Genomic DNA, 24,289 nt, shown 5'->3' with positions numbered 1-24,289 from the left:
GTATGAATTCAAGCAATCCTTTTACAGTAACATAGTGGTCAAGATGAAGGACTTTGGGGTCAGACTCAGGCTTCAAATTCTGGCTCATCACTTTTTAGCAGGAGTTGAAATCTTCCTCCTTTCAGTTTCCACCCAGGAGTGTAGTTCTGAGCCTTCCAAGAAATCTATGCCCTGTAGAAGAAATCCACCCTCTTACACATGATAGCTTTTCAGCTATCAGAAGACAACCTTCGTATCACCTGTGAGTTTGGCCTTCTTAAGCCTACATTCTTTAGAACATTCAATCCATAATCACATCATATTATGCATAGCCCTTCACCACTCAGACTGGTCTCCCTAGAAGTATTTGGAAATTACCTATATTCCCTTCACCTTTTTGCACATCACTGCTTGAGAAAACTTTACTTTCATCCTCAGCCATGATTAAAATGGTTCTTTTCATTCTCCTTGAAACCTTGTCTTTGATTCAAACCCCTCTGAGAATTACTACAGAATTTAGCCTGTCAGGAAAAGGCCTACTGGCAGCTGTGACTCACTTTCCAGATGTTCACAATTTTCCCTGTATTGTCTCTATTAAGCTGGTGGTTTTAAACAAATAGATGAGCTTAATTACAAAGTCAGCTGTTGGGTCCATGTCCCCTGGTCACTACATCTCTACAAAGCAAGAATAAAAAAACAAGAGTGTAAAGAACGGGTGTCTGCACATTCCAGCACCAACCCCTAAAGCCTGATCCTCTTTCTCTTAATCAAAAAAGATAACTTTCACTCTCTTCATTCCCTATTAAGAAGAAAAAAGCAACCATCCTGCCAGTGGGAGTCTCTGGTTATGCTTTGTCATATCATTTAAACATTGTATTATTTAAGTGGCACTTCTTATTCTTTCACTTTGGAATTATCTTTTTCATTCAGGATTCACAAGTGCAGCTGAGAAAAGACTTTTGTGTCTAGAATGGAGTCACAATCCGCTTATCTGATAGGCATGTCACATTAACATTTCTCTAGTGCAGAAATGTGTAGTTAGTTGAAATCTGTACCCCAGGATTAGATATACCCAGGAATGGATACAAACTTCATTCTGATATAGTTTTCCTCACACCAGGGAAAATAATTATGATAAAAGAGCTTCTAAATTCAGTACAATGTAGTGGTTAGAGAGTGGTTCTAGGGACATATTACTAGAATTTGAATTCCAGCCCCTCCACTTAACAGCTAGTAGGCAAGTCAGTTAATCCCTGTGTTTCTCAGTTTCCCTATCTTCATTGTTTTAACCCACTCATCTGCACACTGAAACCCTATATTTAAAAAAATAAATAAATAAAATGGAAATATTTTTAAAATGAGGGCAATAATAAGGTCTACCTCATAGTATTGCTGTGAGTATTAAATGAGTTAATGTATGTAAGGGGCTTAGATCATCCAATCAATCCAATCAATAAGGGATGGGAATTGTATAGAGACTTTGAACAAACTATAGTCATTTTCTTCCCTATACAGTTATACCTATGAGCTATGAATTTATTTAGATATAGGAAGAATACTGAATTAGGGGTCAGAAGAACCAGATAGTCCCTGACACTGCCATTAGCTAGTAAATTATTTATCATTTCTGTGCTTCAGTTTCTTCATCTGTAAAAATGAGATAGTAATATTGCCTTGTAGTTATTGAGACAACTATAAGATAATTTACATGGACCACTATGTAAACAACAGAGCACTGTAAAAATGTAAAGGACTGTTATCATGACTGATCATTATTATTTTTCTCATACTTCATCAGGCATCCAGGGACATGTATAAGATCAGGATATCCTGCCTCATACCCCACTTTTTAAACTTGGAAGAAAGAAAACCTCTTTGCATTTCCTTGGCATTAGAGCATTTGGTCTTCACATCAAGGTACAGGTATATAACACTGCACAATATGGCCCAATTTTCAAGGCCAGTGTTTGCCTGTAATGACTGTACTTTGTTTTGTCCTATTTGGATGAATATATGCTTTCTTCAAAAAGTATTTTAAAATGATAAGGAATGATAAAACACTCCTAGGAAAAGGCTCCTGTAGATGGCCCATAATGCATTTATGGCCTCAAACAAAGATTGTGTTGTGTCCTTCCCTAGAGAAGATACCCTATTTGAACTTGAACTTCAGATTCTCTTGTTTTGGATCTCAGACTTGATCTTGCCTCTGGAATCCATGCTTAAAGACTACAGTCTTGACTTTGGTCATTTATTTCCTTGAGTTATCTGGAAAAGTTAGTTTGATTTTAGCTAAACCTTTCCTATACCAGGTAAATTTTTTGGTATAACCAAAGGTAAAGGCCTTCTTTATATTCTGTGAGCAATGAGTATCATTCCATATTCTATAGTTTAGGGCCTTTTCTCTTGCATCCTCAGGAATAAGAATAACCATGCCAACTAGAAATCACTGGGAAGGTCTTATAGTCTCCATAACTTTATTGGGTTCTCCCTAGAACAAAATCTCTCTGTTTCTGATTATTTTGCCCCAGATGTACCTGGAGAATATTTTCAAGCTGAATCTCATTTTCTTATTTCCTGTCCATATTTTTAACTTCCCCAGACCCCTTGGATAATTTATCTATTGCATTAATATTTGCAGTTAAAGAAGTATAGACCTGCTCCTTCTCAGTCTTTGGGCTCAGGAAATATCTCCAATCATTTTTCAATCATTTATGGTCCAGAGAGAGCCAAAACATGCCTTTTCTGGGAAATTTAATCCACATGTTTATGATTAATTTATGTATAAGTCATTAAATTGGTATTTCTAAGACATTTCATTTGGCAAGCTACCTCTCTCTCACCCTTCAAATCCCCTCTCAGGTCTTATTTGAGTTGGTATGCAACTGTACCCAGTTGCTTTTCAGTGCTGGAAAAACACTTGGAAAAGTAGTCCTGAATATCTGAGATGCCAATCTGTCCATATTATAGTTGATATACAACCGCCTGGTGTCTTACAATATAGAGAGTGATTAAAGAATTTCTGATCAGTGTCCCTTTAGGCAGCAGCTGTAACTGTTCCTCAGAGTTGGGTATGGCTTCTAATGGGTGATTCACCCAAAGTTCAAATTCATTTCCATTTAATCCCAGCCAATTTGATAATCTTTCACAATGTACCTATTATGTGCGAGGTACAATAAGACATATTTCCTGCCTTCAATTTGCCCATTGGTCTAAAAGGAAAGATTGACCTGTATATTTTAAACCAGGATAGACAGCACTGTGTAGCAAGAACCAAGTGTGACAAATAACCAAAGTGCTATGAAGGAACAAGAGATTCCTCCTGGGAACATTACAGAAGTTGGCAATAAGGCTGGGCTTTGAAGGAAAGTATTGAGTAGGTTGGGGATAATCATGAGTAGGTGGTTCCAGTGGAAGACATACAATCTGGGAGTGGCTAATTGGAAATAGAATTAGAAAGGCAGGGCAAATGCAGATTATGGAAAGCCTTCCATACCATGCTTAAGAGTTTGGGGCATTGTGTAGGCAAAGAGGATTCAACAAAGGATTTTTAATAAGAGAAATGACATGAGCATGTCTCTGACTCTGATACTGTGAAAGACAGATTGGAAATGAAAGAAACTACAGGCAGAGGAACCTTTAGAAGGCTGCTGTGGTGATCCAGACAAGCACTAAGGAGGCTTTGAATGATGACAGAGACTGGAGTAATGACAGTAGATGGCCTGGCTTTGAAACACTGCTGATACGGACTTCACAGGGCTTAGAGATGAACAAGATATGAAGAATATGTAGGTTGTGAGTGATCTCTGGGTAAATTACCTACACTCTTTGGGCGTTTGTTTCCTCAACAATAGACTGAAGGTACTATCTCCAGTTGTCTTAAGGATTGAAAACTCTGGTATAAAATGACCTAGGTTTTTCCTGGCATATACTAGGCTCTCATTTCATGGTAGCTCAGAAGATAAAAATGACAATGAGGTGTGTGAAGTAAGATTTCTAGAACAATTCTACACTCATGCTACTTGAGTCTCTGAACTTTTGGTGTATTCTACTCAAAGGTCTTTCACATGTATCTCTATAAATACCTAGCTATTGGCTCATTAAAAAAAATTTTTTAATTGACAGATAAAAAATCATATATATTTATTATATATAATATGGTATTTTGAAATGTGTATATATTGTGAAATGGCTAAATCAAGGTACTTCACATATTTATTAACTCACATACTTATTTTTTTGTGGTAAAAATCACTTAAAATATACTCGGTGATTTTAAAGAATACAATATATTTTTATTAACTATAGTCATCATGTTGTATTAATACAATAGATCTCTTGAAATTATGCCTCTTATCTAACTAAAATTTTGTATCCTTTGACTACAATATATCCACCCTCCCCCTATCACTATCTGCCACAGCTCCCAGTATTCACCATTATACTCTCTGCTTCTAATGAGTTCAACTTTTCAGATTCCACATATAAGTGAGATCATGTGATATTTGTCTTTCTGTACCTGGCTTATTTCATTTAACATAATGTCCTCCAGGTTCATCTATGTTGTCTCAAGTAACAGAATTTCCTTCTATTTTTGAGGCAGAGTAGGATTCCATTGTATACATATACAATATTTTCTTTATCTATTCTTCTGTTGGGGAATATTTAGGTTGATTCCATATATTGGCTACTGTAAATGATACTGCAATGAACATGGGAGTGCAGACATGTCTTCATCAAATTGATTTCAGTTCCCTCATTATATATACACCCAGTAGTAGGATTTCTGGATCACATGGTAGTTTTTTTTTATTTTTTTGAGGAACCTCCCCATACTGTTTTCCATAATGACTACATTAATTTACACTTCCACCAACAGTGTGCAAGAGTTCTCTTTTTTCTATATCCTCACCAACATGTCTTATCTTTTGTCCTTTTTGTATTAACCATTATAACAGGTGTGAGGTGATATCTCATTGTGGCTTTAATTTGCATTTCTCTGATGATTAGTGATGCTGGCCATTTTTCATATACCTCTTGGCCATTTGTGTATCTTCTTTTGAGAAATGTCTATTCAGATACTTTCTCTATTTTTTAATCAAGCTATTTGTTTACTTGCTATTGAGTTCCTTAAATATTGTGAATATTAATCCCTTATCAGTTTGAAAACATTTTCTCCTATTACATAGCTTGTCTCTTGGCTATGTTGATTGTTTCCTTGGCTGTACAGAAGCTTTTTAGTTTGATGGAGTTCCATTTGTCTATTTTTGCTTTTGCTGCCTGCACTTTTGGGGTCATATCCAAAGAATCATTGCCTAGGCCAATGTCATGGAGCTTTTCCCCTGTTTTCTTCTAGTGGTTTTACAGTTTAAGGTCTTGTGTCTTTAATCAATGTCTTTAATCTATTTTGAGTTGATTTTTTATATGGTGTGAGATAAAGTCTAATGTCATTCTTTTACATGTAGAAATAAAGTTTCCCCAACACCATTTATGGAAAATACTACCCTTTTCCCATTGTGTGCTCTTGGCACCCTTGTTAAAGATCAGTGGACTGAAAATGTGTGGATTTATTTCTGGGCTTTTGATTCTGTCCTATGTGTCTGTTTTTAATGCCAGCACTATGCTGTTTTGACTACTGTAGCTTTACAGTATATTTTGAAGCTAGATAGTGTGATGCCTCCAGATTTGTTCTTTTTACTCAAGAACATGTTGAACAGAAGTGGCAAGAGTGGGCATCCTTGCCTTATTCCAGATCTTAGAGGAAAAGCTTTCAAGTTTTCACCATCGAGTATGATGTTAGCTGTGGGTTTGTCATATACAGCCTTAATTGTATTGAGATATATTCCTTCTGTACCTAATTTCTGGGAGTTTTTATCATGAAACAATGTTGAATATTGTCAATTTTTTTTCTGTATCTATTGAGCTGATCATATGGTTTTTGTTCTTCACTCTATTAATATGGTGTAACACACATGTGGATTTGTGTATATTGAACCATCGTTGCATCCCTGGGATAAATTCCACTTGATTATGAAGAATGAATCTTTTATTTTGCTGTTGAATTTGATTTGCTAGTATTTTTTTTTTAGTGGAAGCTGCATTTGTATTAAACAAAATTTAAAAAAAGGAGAAACTATTATCTGAATGAGAAAACAATGTTCTGCATTCTATAGCAGTATAGTCTATTTGCAGTCTCTGAATTTTATTTTATTTTTATTTTTATTTTTTAATTTTCTTGAGAATTTTTGCCTGTATGTTTATCAGGGATTTTGTCTTTAATTTTCTTTTCTTGTAGTGTCCTTGTCTGGCTTTGATATTAGAACAAGTTAACTTTGATCACAAAAAAACCTCTACACTTTTACTCCCCGTCCCCATATTTTATGTTTTTGATATCATAATTTGCATACTTTTGCATTATATATTCCTTAATAAATTATTGTAGCTATCATTATTTTTAGTTTTGTCTTTTAATCTCCATTGTTTTAAAGATATAAGTGATTTATACACCACCATTACAGTATTAAAGTATTCTGAATTTGACTGTGTACTTACTTTTATCAGTGGTTTTTATACTTTCTTACAGGTTTGTGTTCCTAATTAGTATCCTTTCCTTTCAGCTTGAAGAACTCTGTTTAGCATTTCTTGAAAGACAAGTCTAGTGGTGATGAACTCCTTTAACTTATGTTTACCCAGGAAAGTCTTTATCGCTCCTTCGTTTCTGAAGGGCAGCTTTCCCGGGGACAGTATTCTTGGTTGCCAGGTTTTTTTTCAGCACTTTGACTATATCATCCTGCTGTCTCCTGGCCAGTAAGATTTCTGCGAAGAATTCCAATCCTAGCCTTATTGGAACTCCTTTATATGTGATTTGCTTCTTTTTTCTTGCTGCTTTCAAGACCCCCTCTTTGTCTTTTCTTTAATTTTTGATAAATTGTTTATAATATGCATTGGCTGATTGGAGAACTTTGACCTTCCTGTACCCAGATATTTATGTCTTTTTTCAGATTTGGAGGCCTGAAGCCTGAATCCATGGAGGCAGGCCTGGGTCCTAGGCCCATGGGGGTGGCCCTGGAGCCTCAGTCTGCAGCTGGCTTGGTCTACTGGTGTGAGTCTGGACCCTGGTCCCACTGGGATCTGGGGCTATGGGGACTGGCCTAGAACTTGAGCTCACTGGAGGTTGGGTGTGTGGATACTGGCCTAGATGCTAGGTCCATGAGGGCTGACCTGGGTCCTGAGGCCATGGGGGCCAGTGTAGAACCTGGGTCCACAGGGGTAGTCCTAAAGGCAGGGTCAATGGGGGTTTGTCCAGCCAGCACTGGATTTACTGGGACAGGCCTAGACCCTGGGCCTACTGGAGCCTGGGTCTGTAAGTATTAACCAGGAGGGTGGAGCCCTGGGTCTGCTGGGGCTGGCCTGGCACTGGGGTGAGCCTGAACTCTGGGGTCACTAGGGCTGGCCTGGCACTGGGGTGTGCCTGAACTCTGGGGTCACTAGGGCTGGCCTAGCACTGGGGCAGGCCTGGAGCCTGGGGCTGCAGGATCTTGCCTGGTGCCAGGTTGGGCTTGAAGGCTCAGCTGTGGGTACTGGCCTGAAGTGTGGGTCCATGGGGGCCTGACCATTGCTGGGTTTCACTGGGGTGGCCCTGGTGTTGAGGTCCGAGGCAAAGTCTGGTGCTCACTTCCTTCTCCTTCCCCCAAGTGAAGGGTATCTCCCTCAGTGCTGTGCTGCCTGGGGTTGGGGGAAGACTGTAAAACTGTTTTTCCTACCCTCTTCAATTAATGTGTCTTCTCTTATTTCTGTGCTGGAAACAGGTGCTATAATCTCTCACCTGGTTCTCTTAGCTCTTATGAAGGTATTTTCATGCATGACAGTTGTTCAAACAGATGTTTCTGCAGGGGGACAAGTGCTGGAAAGTCCTATTCTGCCATACTGCTGATGTACTCCCAGCCTTCTTTATTGGCTCATTTTAAAGGCAACTAGTCATTATATTGATGTGTAGTGGTTAAAGTGATCATTAGCAAAAAGGTCATGTTTCCTAAAGGGAATCTGAGCTGCTAACTAATAATCAGAAACACCTTTAAGAACAGCTGTGGGTAATTAGCACATTTGCACCAATGATTCTCTACCCTTGTTTGAAACAGTCCAATTCAGCAAATAGGTTTTGAGTGTCTGTTAGGTATGGATGAATATGTACTCGGTGCTAGGGGAGATACAAGGATTAAGTATATCAAGTTGCCTCAAGGAACTTATATTTTAGGAAGAGAAATAAAGACAAATTTACAAGTGACTATAAATATTTATAAATAACACTATATATGCTAAATTCACGAAGGGATACAGATAAAATATTAATGAGTTTTAGAAGGAGAGAAAACATTCACTTAGGATAATTCAAGAAAAGCTCCAAGAAAGAATTGGTTTTTGAGAAGGATTTTGAAAGATAGCTAGGATTTTGCTTGATGGAGATGCTGAGGAAGGCAATTATGTGGGATTGAAGAAATCCAATTACGCATTCACACACTCAGTCCCTCCTTCATTCAATGAACTTTTATCGAGTGCCTATTGCGTTTGAGGAATACAGAGATTACTAAAAGAAAGTCTAAACAATGGTGATATAGCACCTTTTGTATTTTGCTGGAAAGAGTTGGAACCCATTCTACTAGTGAAGTATCCCAAGAATGGAAAAATAAGCACCACCTGTACTCACCATCATATTGGTTTCACTGATGATCACCTGAGAGCACATTTTGGAATAACATTGATCGGGTGTCTGGCAGATGTGGGTGGGGGAGGGGATGGGTGTATACATACATAATGAGTGCAGTGTGCACTGTGTAGGGGACGGACATGTTTGAAGCTCTGACTCGGGGGGTGGGGCAAGGGCAATATACGTAACCTAAACTTTTGTACCCCCACAATATGCTGAAATAAGAATAACAAAAAAAAAGAAGAGAAAAGAAAGTCTATGCACCCAAGATTTCAGTCACTTTCAACTCAAATGTTTCTTCTCCTCATGGGGAAAGAGGAGAGAAAGAGATGAATAGATGATGTGCAACACAATATGGTCAGTATTTTAAAAAGGTCTTTAATTAAATTCTATATGTATTAGGGTTCTCCAGGGAAACAGAAATCAATACCAATAGGATACACACACACACACACACACACACACACACACACTTATACATACATATACATGGCACGGGTGGGGGAGACAGAGACAGAGACAAAGAAATTGATTTTAAGTAATTGGCTCATATGATTATAGAGGCTGTCAAGTACAAAATTTGCAGAGTAGGCTGGTAGGTTGGAGACCCAGGGAAGAATTGAGATTGCAGTTCAAGTATGAAGGTAGTCTGCTGGCAGAATTCCTTTTTGCTCAGGAAAGGCCAGTCTTTTTATTATCAAGGTCTTCAACTGACTGCATGAGGCCCATCCACATTATGGAAGGTAGTCTGCTTTACTCAAAGTCTACTAATTTGTAGAAAAGTAGTTGGACATATTGTGGGATATTTACAGGTAGTGGGGATATTCACATGTAGTGGGACGTGTAAATCTCCCCCCAACCTGCCTCTCTATCATGTCCCAAGTAGTTCTGAAAGGAGAAAGATTAAGGTGTAAAAGGTAGCAGGGATAGGAAGAGATGCAATACCTCTGTCTACAGACCTACATGTACAGAGGAATGGGAGCTGGAGACTTATGCTGGATTATGTCCAACTGAATCCAGTTGTTAGTCCTATAGCCCCAGCTGTTCCAACATGTAACTATAACTGAATCCATTGCACAGATTGGTGGCACTTGTTCTGCTGTCTTGGACATTGTCAACACCCTTTTTTTCTATTTCACTTGCCCCCCAAGGGCAAGGGTCAAAATCAGTTCAGAATCACGGCAAAGCCTCTAATATATGTTTGCAGGACTTCCCAGGAAGTAAGATGAAAGAAGGGACACTAATAAGCTTTTGTCATTCAGTGCTAACCCAGGAACCTTCCTCAAGAAGGAAAATGCCCTGTTGTGGCCCTCTCAAACTATTTGACTTCTGGATCTGCCAACCATCATCAGATGGCTAAACATTAGGGAATGGGCCCAGCTCCTGAATTGCTCATGGTGCTAGAAGAGGAGAGGTTTTAAAGCAGTCCAACTTCCAAAGGGGTAGACATGTACATATGTAATAATGGGGCAAAATAATAATAAGAAAGGTAAAGACTCTATATTGCTCTGTTAATGCATCAGGTATGAGCAGTAAAACTAACCTGCTGCTGCATGAAGCAGAAACTTTGTTCCTTTCTTCCTTTACTTTCATTACTCAGGAAAAATGTAAATCCACAAGTTAGCTGCTGTTAAATCCAAGATTTTATCTACTGGATCATTTTATTTTACCTTTAAGCCAATTTTTCTGCTTCCTCATTGTTATTTCTATCTGCCTTGGCTCTAGAGTACACAGTTGACCTGAATTCTTGACTTGACAAAGCTGTGGCAGAACCAATCAGAGGGAGAAGACAAAGTGATAATAGAACTCAGAACCACTGTCCCTGCCTTGAACTTTCCCCTTGAGTAAATTGCTGAACCTCAGTTTTCTTCTCTGCTGAACAGGATGAGTATATCTATCTTACCTGCCTTACTTGGAAGATAGAAAGGCCAGATTAATTAACAGATGTAAGTAAGCTGTGGAGATTTACATGGGGACATACAGAATGAAGTCAAAGAAGCTAAGAGAGAAAATTTACTATATGTGTTTGTAGAGTATGAAATGAGATGTGAAGGATTTTGAAGATTCTAAAACTAAATGTACAAACTGACATTGTTTTAACTAAAATATTCCCTGTTACTGATAATTTCTAAGTGGCATACTTAGAATATACAATAATGGTAATATTCTTATGTACCTGCTAAGTAAGTGTAGGCTTAAGCACTTACAAGAACGCTATGAAGCATGGAATACTAGCATCACCATTGTACAGATGATGGAAGATGAGGGAATCTGCCAAATGAGACATTGCAAGTACCCAGTGGAGCTGAGAGTCATGTCCAGATCTGTTTGACTCCAGAGCCCAAGCTCTTAAGCACAAAGCTATCCTGTCTCCCTGTACACAGCATGTACACAGCACCTGACAATAAAAGCCTGCCTTAAATCTCGCTGTTACTGAGGAGTGCACTGCAGCCCTCAGAATCCCAGTCACTGAGCATCTTTAGAATTCTGTTAGGATAGACTGTAATCAGGGCATCATGGGGGATATAAATACAGCAGAGGTGACTTCTGTTTTCAAGAAGTTTATGGTCAGAGGGAAGAAATCAGATGTATCCTAACAACTCTAATGAGAAAAGAAAGTGGTAATTGTATTCTTTGGGGAACTAATATTACAAATGTCCACTAATGGCATCTTATTGCACAAGCCTTTCCTAATTCTTCCCTCTAGCTCTTCCCTTCCAGCCAGTAGTAATATCTCCCACCTCGGAGGTCTGAAAAGCCTATGTCTATTGATCATTTGGAGTCCTTCCTCCCTCCCTTCTTTTCACAAATATTTATTGAGTACTTCCTATGCAGGGGACCCTATGTTAGGCTCTGGCGATACTGAGTGAACAAGACAGACCTTAGCATACATCACCTATTAACTATCCCTTCAAGGCTTTATGTTTTGTCACCCCAGAGATTATAAACATGCAGAGAAAGAACCTAACTTTATTTTTTTATGTTCCACAGAAACTAAAAGTGTGCTTTTCTTTAGTGTATGCCATAATGCCCTCAAGGAAGACATTAAAAAATTATCAGTGAAACTTATAAGCATACACAAAATTAGATTTGTATAACAAGCTCCCAAATGTTCTGCCCATTCTCATTTCAAAGTCTGATGACAGGTGACAGAGGGTGCAAATGGAGATGGCTGGGTCAGTGACGAGGAAGCACCATAGGCATTAGGCTCCGTCGGGGATGCCAGACATGGGGGCAGGCAGCGGGATATACCACATTTATTTGTGTAAAGGGCAACAGACAGGAAGCAAGGGGTTTGCCAAGTGCTGGTGGCAAGGGCAGGGTAGAGCATCAGGTGCTGGGGGCCTGAGCTAAACTGGGCCAAGCAGTGTGCTGGCTGCGTCTGTGCCTGGCTGTGGGTGGATTATGCCTCAGGGTGGTCTTAGAGGCACTGCATGGCCTCTCCTGTGTGGCTGAGCCTCCTTCCCCCCTGCAGCCTTTGCAGATGCTGTTCCCATGGAGAGAGGCTCTGCTCTTCCTCCAGCTCCTCTAATGGCTGCCTCTTCAGTGAAGGCTTCCTTCACCACACGTTCTAAAGAGGTCTGCACTCCTCATTATTCAACACAGCAACCTGTTTGTTTCCTGGCCAGCATTCTGAATTTTGTAATTAATTATTCATTAGTTTACTTGTCTAATTTTAGTCTCCCCTTCTAAACTGTAACCTCCAGTGAGGGCAGGGATCTTGTCTTTCTCCTTCAGCTCTATTTCCTCAGAAACTACAAGTGTCTGGGATGTAATAGATACTCAGTAAATATTTGTCAAAGGAATGAATGATAGATAGTACTAAATATTTTGTTAATTCCCAATAATTGAAGCAAGAGTTGAGTGCAGAAGGGTAGAAGAAAAGGAAAAGGTAATTTGTAATTTAATTACGGCAAGCAGAAGCCTCTAACCCCCTGGTTCTCAATTTGGCTGTGCATTAGAATCAGCTGGGCTTTAAAAAAGTACTAATACCTGGGATCTTCTACAGACCGACTGAATTAGAATCTATGGGGCTGGTGCCTGAGCAAAGGTATTTTTAAGAAGCTCCCTGGGTGACTATTATGTGCAGCTGGGCCTGAGAACCACTGCTCTAATGAAGAAAGGCTTAAGGATTATGACAACGAGATGAGGGTAGTGAATTCTAGAGTAGAAGGGAGGTCTTCTAGAATCAAGTTTTCAATCCTTTCAATGCTTAAAACCAAATCAGGGATGAAATAAGAGAATGATAATAGTTGAAAGTTAGTGAGTGAGGTACCTAATGACTGATAGGTTTTCTAAAATTTTATAAATAGTGTAGTACATTTAAATAAGAATTAAAAAACAATTTGTTCATTTGTTGCATTTCTATTTGCAAAAAGGCTTTTGCTTTTATTCAAACAAACTGCCACAAAAACAACTGAGTTAGAAAAACACCAGTGTATTATCTTTCATTCTATGGTCACTTCTATCAGAGGCTGATTTGTTGTTCTTAAGGGTCATAATCAGACATCACTGTGCCCTTAATGTTTGCAAACATAGTACCTAAGATGAAATAACCTTAAATTTGTCATATTGTGGTATTCACAAAAGAGTCTTTCAACCCATCGAAGGGCATTTCTTTTCTTTCCTTTCTTTTTTCTTCCTCCCTTCTACTCTCTCTTATCAGATTATTTTTAGGTAATCTCTAGTGTTTTTGGTGAGCTGATGAGGTTAGGTGAGGTGCAGCTCTTCTCATTCCAAAGCTAACCTTGCTCCTCACCATCTGCAGGTTGCTTCGATGATGGAACACTGTGCTTCTAGGCTCAAGTGCAGTGAGGCTATAATTGCTTTTTCTCCCTAATTTATTTAGGTTGCCACACAATTTGCTGTAGCTATAATCCCTCAGTATTGCAATCTGGGAATAATATAAATGGTTGATGGCAGAGTGAGATTTTCAATTGTGGCTTCTCAGTAATTCACATAATGTGCTGTCATTAGCACTTTGATGTGACATATCATGGTTTCCAGGGTTTATTGGGCCATTTATAAATATCAAATGAAGGAGTTAGAGCTATCATTGCAACCTAGTTACTGCCTTAATTGCCTTTACTGGGAAAGGCTGGCAATATTTTCTCTGGAGTGAAATAAAATGTAATTTTTAGTTTGTCTTTAACCATTTGCAGTCAATCCCTCTCAAGTGCAGGAGTCACAACTTTCTTTTCTGTTCTTCTAATTTTCTAGTAATTTAACTTTTACCAAAAAAATCTACTTTTCATATTTTAGTCATCATTACCTGAATTGATTTCCAGATATCTAAATAAATATTCAAATTTATATTATCTCACCACAGTTATGTCTAGGTTACTAATGATTATTATTGTGATTTAGAGGATTTTAACAAAATGACTTTATAAATAATTATAGCAGTTAACATTTATTATTTACTATGTGGTAAACGATACATATACACTGACTCATTTAATCCTTTCCACCAACCCTCTGAGATAGACACTATTATTGTCTCCATTTTATAAGGGAGAAAACTGATGCTTATTGAGGTTTGAAACACAGGTCAGTCTGATTCCAAAGCCAATACTTTCAAGCAGTATATTCAAATACTCCCCACTCTCCAACCCCAGCACAGTTAGCCCCATTGTACAGAGGAAGAACTGAAGATTCATGTAACTAGAAAATTATGGTGCTGTATTTCAAGCCTGCATCTTCTGATTTCAGGTATAGAGCTCTTTTTACTTCCTAGGGTGGCTTCTGTCTGGGTGAGCTGTTACAACTGCTAGTGTCATTGCCGACATCCCGTGCACGCTGCTCAGGTTGATAAATAAGCAAGGGAGGAGAACTGGTAGTAGTAAATCAGAGGAGCTTCCATGTAAAAGCATTCGGGACAAAAGACCTGCCTGCCTGTTCAGATGGAGCAGGGCACAGGCTCTGATCCGAGAAGCTGGAGTTTAGAGACACAGAGGAGAAAAGAAGCAAGTCATGTCCACTGGGCATGCAGCCCAGGTTCTTCGGCCACTGACATGGAGCCAGCCTGAGTCTCAGTGATTGATCCTGCAGCCAAGGATGCCCTTTTCTCAGCGGCTGCACGTTCCCACAAAGGAAGGCTGCACATGGAGAAGTCTTTGTCAGGGCCCCTAATGAGAGGATTGAGTTTCACATCACAGCTACCCCTAAACAGGTACACTCTGCTTCTTTCATCTTCCTGATGGCTCCCACGGGAAAGAAAAGAAAGAGAAAGGAGGCTACACCAAGAAACAGGTCGTAGGCTGGTTTGGCTCGGTTTTGTACCTCCCCCGCCCGACCACCTCCAGGTCTGTAGCTTTGAAATTCTTTAATTTTCACACACTCTGTGTGGCCACTGGACAGTAATGGGAAAAGCTTTCTCAAATAATTTTTCATAATCAATCCACCATGACTCACTGGAAAATTAATGCCTCTGTACCTTTGCACATGCTATTGCCTGTGTTTGGAAGATTATCCCCAACCCCTAAACCTTCTTCCTGCCCTTCAAGATCCAGCTCTGGCATTGTCTCCGCCAGCAGCCTTCCTTGAGGCCCCAAGCCTGCCCTCCACCCAGGCGAGCCTCTGCATTCCTCTTCTATCCTCCTGTAGCACTTCTGCCTCAGTCCCTGCTGACTTTTCTCTCTATTTCTACTGTAAGTTCCTTAAAGGCAGGGACAGTTTCTCCAGTGTTTAGCACAGTAGCACATAGCATGAGTGTAATAAGTTTATGAATGAATGAAACATAAATAATAAACGAATATTTGCTTAGCCAATTAAAACAATCCTTTTGAAACATTCTATTTTTTCTTTAAAAAATAGCCTTTATTGGGACATTGGATTGTAACTGGGTGTTCTTCCTCAATAAAGAGAAGGATTTACACTGAGCCTGTGTCCACACCATGGCAATGCAGTGTATAAGGCGCACAGTCTCTACCATTTTGAAGGGTAACAAGAATGGAGCACCCAGGATCTTGTCCTAGGATCTTGTGTTACCCAACTGTGCTAAGCAGGCACCAGTAAGAGACAGTTCCTTCCCAATGGTCAAATGACATCTGAACAGTGATAGCTTGGCTCAGAGCATGTCGCTATGGGAGCCACAACCACAGGTTCAATTTCGCTAGCGACTAGTGAGTTGCACTCTAATCCATAACTAATGATTGTATTCCAGAACAATGTAAACAGAAGGTGCTCTATAAGTGTGCACTGGGCTGAACTGACTGTATGTTATTATTCGGCAGAGGCATTGGGCATAAAAAGAATGCAGACAGCAAATATCCACATCACTATGCCCCGTGTAGAAAAGGTAACCCAGTGTGATTTAGTCTTGTATGTTTTTCTAAATAGAGAACTAAATTGTAATCCCACAAACACACACCAGATTATTAGCTCTGCAGATAAAGGGGCCATAGCTTATTTATGTGCATGTCCCTAGAATGCCTAGACAGAGCCAGATACATTTGAGGCATCAGTATTTTTTGAATTGAATTATACTTGTGTGAAGACTGCTTTTTCTAGCCTGGCGTGGGAGTTAAGAGATTTTGACTAGTAATTCACCATTCCTTTCCCTGAAAGCTCTGTAAATCAAACTTTTAAAAAAAGCAGCAAGCTAAATTCCAAAACGCTCTCTGAGGAGAAATGCCCACGGCCGGTGGGGTCTGGACTATGTCCACCGAATGTGCAGATCTCTTCTGTACAAACAGCGCCTATTCCCAAGGGAGCCCATGACTGACTGACCGGCTGTGGAGACTCACACGTCCCCTCTTTCCCAGTGGCAGGGGGGTCAGGGGAAAAGGGTGGGAGTCTAGTGATGAAGCACGGCTGAACTAAATATTCTCCTCTTCCCAGGAGAAGGAAACTCTCACAACAGGAGGAGGGCTGGCACTTTTCTAGAGGAACAACCATGAAGAACATGGGATGTAGTTGAAAATTATCTTTTCTGAGGACAAGCTTCTCTTTTAAAGGGCCGTCCTCATATTCTCCCTTAGCTCATATTGGCACTTTTGGAATGGCCCTGGCAGAGCTGGGCTGCAATGCCACAAACTGAGATGAAAGCTGACTGGACAGGGGAAGGGTGATATGGCACATAGGTTGAGGAGCCACAAGGCCAAGATGCTCACTTCTGAATTTATCCAAGAGCACTGGTTTGGGGAGGCAACCAAAACACAACTCACTAATCCCCTAAGCTCTTAACAAACTTTCCTGAAGATTTAATCACAATGTAAAATCCACAAGTTTTATTGGCAGTGTTTAGTTATCAATTGCCCAATTCTCTGAAGGGGCAACCAATACGATTCCCAGGTCTATCTCCATTGCCCATTCCCAGGGCCTGCTGGCAATGTCTGTCAAATTGGTGTTCTGGTTTAGTCTTGTAAATTCTTTCCAAGGGAGACTTAAGACACTCTCTCCCAGCTGCCAAGTTCTCTACTTATAAGGTGCAGAATTTATTAGTGCAAAGAAGGATAAAAAAGAAAGCCTGCTACCTTTTTAAGTGCTTTTACATACGATTTCTATATTAGCATTTGGTGTTTCCAGAAATACAGCTGCCCAGCTCATTTGAGCCTTTGTGCTAAATCAATGGAACTTGTTTTTGCTTTCTATGAACTTCTCTGAGCTTCGCTTCCACCACATATCAACTGAGGTCTATTGTGCCATGCTTTTAAAGGAAATCACTGGCAGCAACTCTCATTTGGGGAGAACAAAGCCATGAGGACTTGCATCTTTAACTTAGCACACGGCCATGCAAGAGTACACAAAGGGTTGATAGGGAATCCAGGTTTGTTCAACTCTGGAAATGAAGCCTCTAGTCACCGAAAGACAATCTTTTTCTGCCTGTTTTCTTTTCTTCAATTCTAGAACATGCCTGTTTTCATTTCCAGACTCAATTCGAAGGCAAAATTAGTCTCAGACCACAGCAAAGACACCTAAAAGACTGTTGCAAGAAATAGCAAGGCACAGTGAAAAGAAAATCCTAAGATTTAGAATTGGAAAATTCTGAAGGTTCCAGCTCTTATTACTTGTCTGACCTTGGATAAGTCACATAATAACTTTAGTTTCTCATTAGCAAAATAAGTATAAATAGTAACATTTACCTCACCAGGCTTTCTTCAGAGCAATTGTGACAAATTATCTAATTATCTTATTTATATGTTTATTTATTTTTCATTTCTCAGTATCCTTCACTACATTATAAATTCCAAGGGTTCAGGGACCTTGTCTTTTTGGTTCACCACAGTAGCCCATTACCAGGAAGAGCAATTCGCACATAGTACACGATTAAGAAGAGTGAATGAAATGTGAATGAGTGATGGAAGGAAAAAAAGAAAGAAGGAAAGAATGGAAAAAGAACAGAGGAAAGAGGGAAGTGTTCGGAGCATTGTTGATGCACCATTTACGAAAGTGATCTATAAACTGTTAAGCATTATCTGCATTACTAAAACATTATAACTAACATTTGAGGCATTCATTATGCTAGGGTGATCTTTTTAAAATGTAAGTTAGATCATGTTACTTCCCTGATTAAAGCCTTCTAATGGCTCCTCATACTGCTTACAATAAAAGCCAAACTACTTTAAGCTTACAAAGCCCTATGTGATCTGAGCCCTGCCTACCTCATTTCCAACCAGTCTCTCCCTTCCCTGCTTGTCCCAGCCACTCTGGTGCTCTTGTGTTTCCTCAGACATGCCAAGTTTGCTCCTGCCTTGGAGCCTTTGTGTTAGTCTCTTCCCCTGCCTGGAAAGTTCTTCTGTGAAATCCACATAGCTGGGTCCCAACTGTCCTTGGGCTCTTGGCTCATGCGCCACCTTCTCAGAGAAGGCTTTCCTGTCCATGACTCGAAAGGAGTCCCTGCAGTACTCTATTATTCATTTATTATTATTATTATTTATTTATCTGTTACTAGTCTCTTCAGTGTCTAGTGTTCAATAAATATTTATTTCTGTGTGACATTACATTTGTTTAATGCTTACATTTCATAAATAGTTTTCTAATTATTTTGTTTTATTTTCACAAGTATATGGGCTAAAAACAAAAGAAAACAAAAAAACCCCCTATGGTTCCATACTGAGAACTCTCTCTCCGCCCCTTCCCACCCCAGCCCCACGCACATATCTTGGGAGAGGTATCCTTGTCCTGTGAATGAAAGCAACTGTGCCAGTTGGTTTCAGTATTTGTGATTTAATTGGTGTCTTGGAGTCATGCACCCAGGAAAACAATAATTACTTAGTACTCTAACCTAGAGGGATTCTTTTGAGACATGGAAATGGTGTTGTTGGTGTCAAGCTGTTCTTGGTTCTGGGCGTGGGGCCCCCCTGGCTCAGGCTGGGGGAGGAGGGAGTGGGTAGAAACAGGCAGAGGGAAGCAGGTGGTGGGAACACTCACTAGTTCAAGTTTGTGTCTGCTTACTGTGGACCCGAGGGCAGCGATAGTGCTACAGGAAGAACACCGGACCAGAGCATGGGAACAGGTTCCAGGGCTGGCTCTCCATCCCCCCTTCCCTGCTCCACCCCAGGCTATCAGTCCTTCTGTTAAATGAGGCAGAACTGGATTATCTGGAAGGAGACTCCCAGCTCTGAATTCTATGAGTTGATGAGAGGAGTCTGACCTTTTGTCATGACCATGACATCAGTGAAAAAGGATAACCTGTGTATTATTTCTGATAAGCATAGCTTTTATGAACTAAGTGGCATTTCTCTGATTGGCCAATAAGATCAGTAGAGAAACTCAGATCTCTGCTTCTGCCATTCTGCTTTATTCTTCTCTTTCCTTTACTTTTCTAGAGAAGTTAGTGCTTTGGGCTAATCCTCTCATTGTCACATAGGAATCAGCATCTAATTGTAAGTGCACTTCAGCCACTCCCCAAGAAATGGGTTCCTAGTGCATGGGATCTTGGCTAACACGCCTCCATCTGCTTTCAACATGTTGCATTTGACTTTAACTAATGTCTCCTGTTAGCATTAAAGAAAACAATCTGGAAAAATTCACTCTCAAGCAGAGTTCAAACAGGCCACAAGTAGATGTGGAATCTCAACTGCACAAGGTTCTTTTTTAACTAATAGTATTAATAATAAATATATTAATATATGTGAATATATGTGTATATTCATACTTTACATGCATGTGTGTGTGTATGGATATGTGCATGTGTGTGTGGGGGGTGGGGGTGAAGCCAAAAGTCTGTGAAATGGGTCAAGGGAACAAAGACAAGAGTGCTTCTCTCCAATTTATGAAATTAACTGATAACAGTAAGAGAAGAAAAATTCTCCTGGTGTGGAACAAGGCATGACCAAAAAACTGAAAGAAATGGAAAAGGAGTTGGGAATCTTTATCCCACACTTACTGGTAAAGGGTTAAAATTCTGGTCCACGAGGTGATTGTATCCATGGTCAAAAAATGAATGCCGTATCACAACATCAATGCCCTGATTGGCCAGCATTCCTAAAGTGTTCAGCCATCTAAAAGGCAGAGAAAAAAGCTACATCAATATATTTTTAAATGGCATATAACAAGCTCGGTAGAGATTGGTTATGACATACACATACACACCAACTCCTCACCACCAAATTGACGTAGTATTTTAAAGGAGAAAATTATTTTAAGCATTGAATACACAGCTGTAAGAGATTTTAGAGATTATCAAAGCCAACCTCTTCATTTTATAGGAACAGAAACAGAGGTCCAGGGGAGTAAAATGAATTGCTCTTGGTCATAAAATAGCTTGTTGTTAATGACTTATCTTTTACTCCTGAAATACTAACAAATGAACATCCTAGCCCCCTGTAATCCTCCCTGGGCACAGGACATACTATCACAGGAGCACACACACTATAAATTCCATCATTCAAACTCCCTGCCTTACACCCTGTCACTGTACATGTACTTTTCATGGAATTCTAACTCACATACTCATATGACCTATGTAAGAGTAGTCCAGCCATTTGTATCCCTCATATTATACGCTGACATATCAACTGTCAGCAGTTGATGCAATAATAATTTTCCTTGGCACTATAATTAACCATTCAGGGATTCAAGTATGCTACCATCACACGTAAGTTGCAATGGACCTGCATCGCTCTCACACCTATTATATACCCCACTATGCCAAACACTCACTTTCCAGGGCATGTCATCCTTCAAAAATACTGCCCTCTCAGTTCTTTCAACACCCACTGCTGACTCTGCCTTCATTATTTATATATTCAATTAATTCATGTATTCATGCATTCATTTGCTTGTCTCTCTCCTACTTCTGACACGTAGAGAAACTGCTAATTGTAATAATATATGTGTAATCAACATGACTTAGAGCTTTAGTCTTCTCTATATGCAATATAAGGAATTTCACAATCTGTCCCAAGCATATGTGTCCAGCTTCATTTGTCACCTCTTACCCCTTCTTCTCTCACCCTAAACCCCATTTCCCACAGGCTCTAAGCCACATGAAACTACTCTTGGCTACCCAAATACACAAAGCTTTCTCATATTTACTTGAGTCTTTATATGTGTTTTAACTATTCTCGTTTAACCCACCTACAAGTCTAGCAAATTTCTTCCCATCTGCTAATCTCCATATCAAGTGTTACCTCCTTCTAAACTCTGCTGCCCCAGTCAACAGTAGTACCTTCCTTTGTACTTCCCCACAACTCTTAGTCATACCCTCTGCTAGCTCACTGCATAAGAATCGTGTACTTCTTTCTCTACCTTCCCTGTCGGTTAAGGGCCCATAAAACATAGATACAATGTCTCAACTTGCACCCAAAACACCCATTACCATTCCTGGCACACCATAGGTAGGTGCTCAATACTGTTCATTAAGTTGAAATTTATCTGGATAAAATTAGATTTGAGGAACATTGAGAATCACCATTCAGCACAGTAGAGAAAAATTACACATAGTTATGATTTTCCAAATCTGAAACCATATGGAGCTCCAAACCCGTGACTTTTAGAAGAATTAAGTTTTTTCCTTGTTGGAATAAACAACATTGTTAATTTTTATATTATGAACAAATATTATTCATATTTTCAAATCTTTTTCATATTTACAATTATATTTTATTCTCATAAAAACTAACAAATATTTACTGACAATTAGAAGTTACAAAAATAAAACAAAACAAAAAACAAAGCAAAACACAAAAACAAAAATTTTAAATGAAAAGGAAAATCTGACTAACTAGAGGAAAATCTTTTTTTGTTATTGTTATTCAAATTGGAACATTATGACCCAGGGAATTGAAATTACTTTTGGAACATGACATGGCTAAACTACTTGTCTTTATTATTTTTATTAATTTGGAAAACGTGTGAAAACAGAATAACAGATTTAGCTTTTCCATTAGCCACTGAGGCATACTATTAAATATTAATAACTTGTCAAAGGATGTCCTATGGTAGAACTATAACATGAATTCTGGGTAATGCCTCTTAAATCAGTGTTCTTTCCACATTGAAACAGCACAAATACAACAGGGTATATATCGAACAAGCATTTATCTATAAAAACAAATTGTCTTATTTACCTTTCTATCATTGTGCTTGTTGAATGAAGAAACAAAACAAGTAAACCCATAATCACGTGTGTGAGCCCCTACATCTAGCAGCATCTGATGTCAATACAGGACTATATCTTGGTGTTTTTATATATGAAAGGATCCCATTTGTTCACTCATTCATTATTTATTCAATAACACTATTTTTTTTTTTTTTTGAGACGGGGTCTTGCTCTGTCACCCAGACTGGAGTGCAGTGGCACAATCATAGCTCACTGTAGACTAGAACTCCTGGGCCCAAACAATCCTCCTGCCTCAGCCACCCAAGTAGCTGGGACTACAGGTGGGAGCCACCAAACCTGGTTAATTTTTAATTTTTTTTTTTTTTTTTGTGGTGATGAGGTCTTGCTATGTTGCCCAGGCTGGTCTCAAACTCCTGGGCTCAAGCAACCACACTTGGCCAATAACATTAATTAATGATCTGTAAATGCTAGGCATTGTTCTCAGCATTGAGAAGACACAAAAATGCTTGTGTGACCATGTAAGTCATTGGTAAAGCACTAGGTATATAAATGCCTGTGTATACACATCTAAAGGAATAGTATCAAATTCCCACTTTACCTCTACAGAGCCTAGCATAGTGACCTGCATAGAATATACACTCAACAGATAAGTGTCAATTGGTAAACCTGATTTTTTTCACTAATGTATGGGGAGTTTTTGAAGAAACTCTAAAACGAAAGGGAAGAATATCCCTTCTCTTCAAACCCACATCCCTATATGCACATCCAGGATCCAGTCATTCAAAAATGACTACGGCGAGAACCACTGCCTCCCCAGGCTTTCAGAGTAGAATGGTTAGTACTAAAGTTATCATCATCCTCCTCCTGTAATAAAAAGCTCCTGGGAGGGGGAAATAAATGTCTCCCAAGGCTCACATCTATGCTCAGGTAGAGAAAGTTTGTAAAATGACTGGTATTTTCCACCAAGATGCCATCCCGTCATTATTTGTCACCCCACAAAAGTTTATTGAATATCTACTATGTGCCAGTCATGAACTAGGTGCTGGGGACTCAGCAGCATGGCGAGCGTATTTGTATTGCACCAAAGAATCTCAAATATCTGACAGGGAAACACTACTCTTGAATACTTGGTAGCAAAGAATACTGATTCATGTGTTCATATGTATGTGTTCTGGTGAGCTCATAGTTATAAGATATATTTGAAAAAGACCCAAAAAATGCCTTTTCAATTTCTTGCTGGCCTCCTAGAGCTTCCTAGAATGCTTTACATTTTTTTCCTCCCAGGAAGCAATTTATACCTATTGGAGAACTGGACTCAAAGGGCACATTGCTGGGTGCTGCCAGGAGAGTTGAGACCAAATGGCTGACAAAGAGGTAAGAGAGAAGACCAGGAGGAGAATAAACTAATTTTCATCTGATCCGTGTCAACCAAGCACTGGATATATGAACTACAACCCAAATCTAAACAGCTATGTCTATCTGTGTTCTGCAAAGTGACAGTAGAGATCTATGGATGTTTGTCTGATGATCATGAAAAGGTAGGTGTCTGCTTCTTCCATGAAGGTCTGTGGTATTTCTTATTTCACGTCATTCCCTGAAGGGCAGAATGTTTGCAAAAATACTCAGTATAAGTGGGCTGCTTGCTGGGCCCTGCAGCGCAGTCCTTTGGTGATGGCTGAGCAGAAGCTGTTCATCTGCTGATTCCAAGGGGCCCCCACAGTACTGACTGCCAACCTGTTTTCTCACTTTTGCAACAGGGCTCATATCAAACCTCTAGGGAGTGTATCTTTGAAAGAAGACTCTCAGCGACATTGTATCAAATGCTGACTCACTCCATTTCATTCATTTGAACCATGCTTATTAGATAACAACTCTGTGCTACACAATGTTAGATGCTAAGGACACAGAAGACCAAGATATCACCATGAATTACACTGACATTATCTTCACCTATATTTTTCAGAATTCCATCTGTAAAGGGAGTCTACTTGACTTATCTGATTTGTCCCATTTAATACAAATGTATTAAAGAAGCTGCCTTAACAGAGGGAAATGACATCTGTATAATTAGGAACAATTGTTAGTAGCAAAACACAAAG

At 39.4% G+C, this 24,289-nt stretch overlaps 2 protein-coding genes across 2 annotated transcripts in view; both read right to left on the bottom strand.

Moving 5' to 3' along the window:
* LOC123649730 (inactive heparanase-2-like) overlaps positions 1-8,719 on the bottom strand; it is a 108,715-nt gene extending 99,996 nt beyond the window's left edge. The window contains exons 1-2 of the mRNA XM_045567907.1: positions 8,681-8,719; positions 7,198-7,251 (exon numbers count right to left, since the gene is read on the bottom strand). Of these exons, the coding sequence (XP_045423863.1) occupies positions 7,198-7,251; positions 8,681-8,719 (93 nt within the window). The remainder of the gene's footprint in view (positions 1-7,197; positions 7,252-8,680) is intronic.
* An 11,278-nt stretch (positions 8,720-19,997) lies between these two features.
* Positions 19,998-24,289, bottom strand: part of HPSE2 (heparanase 2 (inactive)) — an 85,735-nt gene continuing 81,443 nt past the window's right edge. The window contains exon 5 of the mRNA XM_045567906.1: positions 19,998-20,127. Within this exon, the coding sequence (XP_045423862.1) occupies positions 19,998-20,127 (130 nt within the window). The remainder of the gene's footprint in view (positions 20,128-24,289) is intronic.

This window comes from Lemur catta, chromosome 14 (assembly GCF_020740605.2).
Source record: "Lemur catta isolate mLemCat1 chromosome 14, mLemCat1.pri, whole genome shotgun sequence".
In the NCBI taxonomy this organism is placed as follows: Eukaryota; Metazoa; Chordata; class Mammalia; order Primates; family Lemuridae; genus Lemur; species Lemur catta.
The sequence above is the reverse complement of the archived record's forward strand: the minus strand, read 5'-3'. Positions and strand labels throughout refer to the sequence as shown.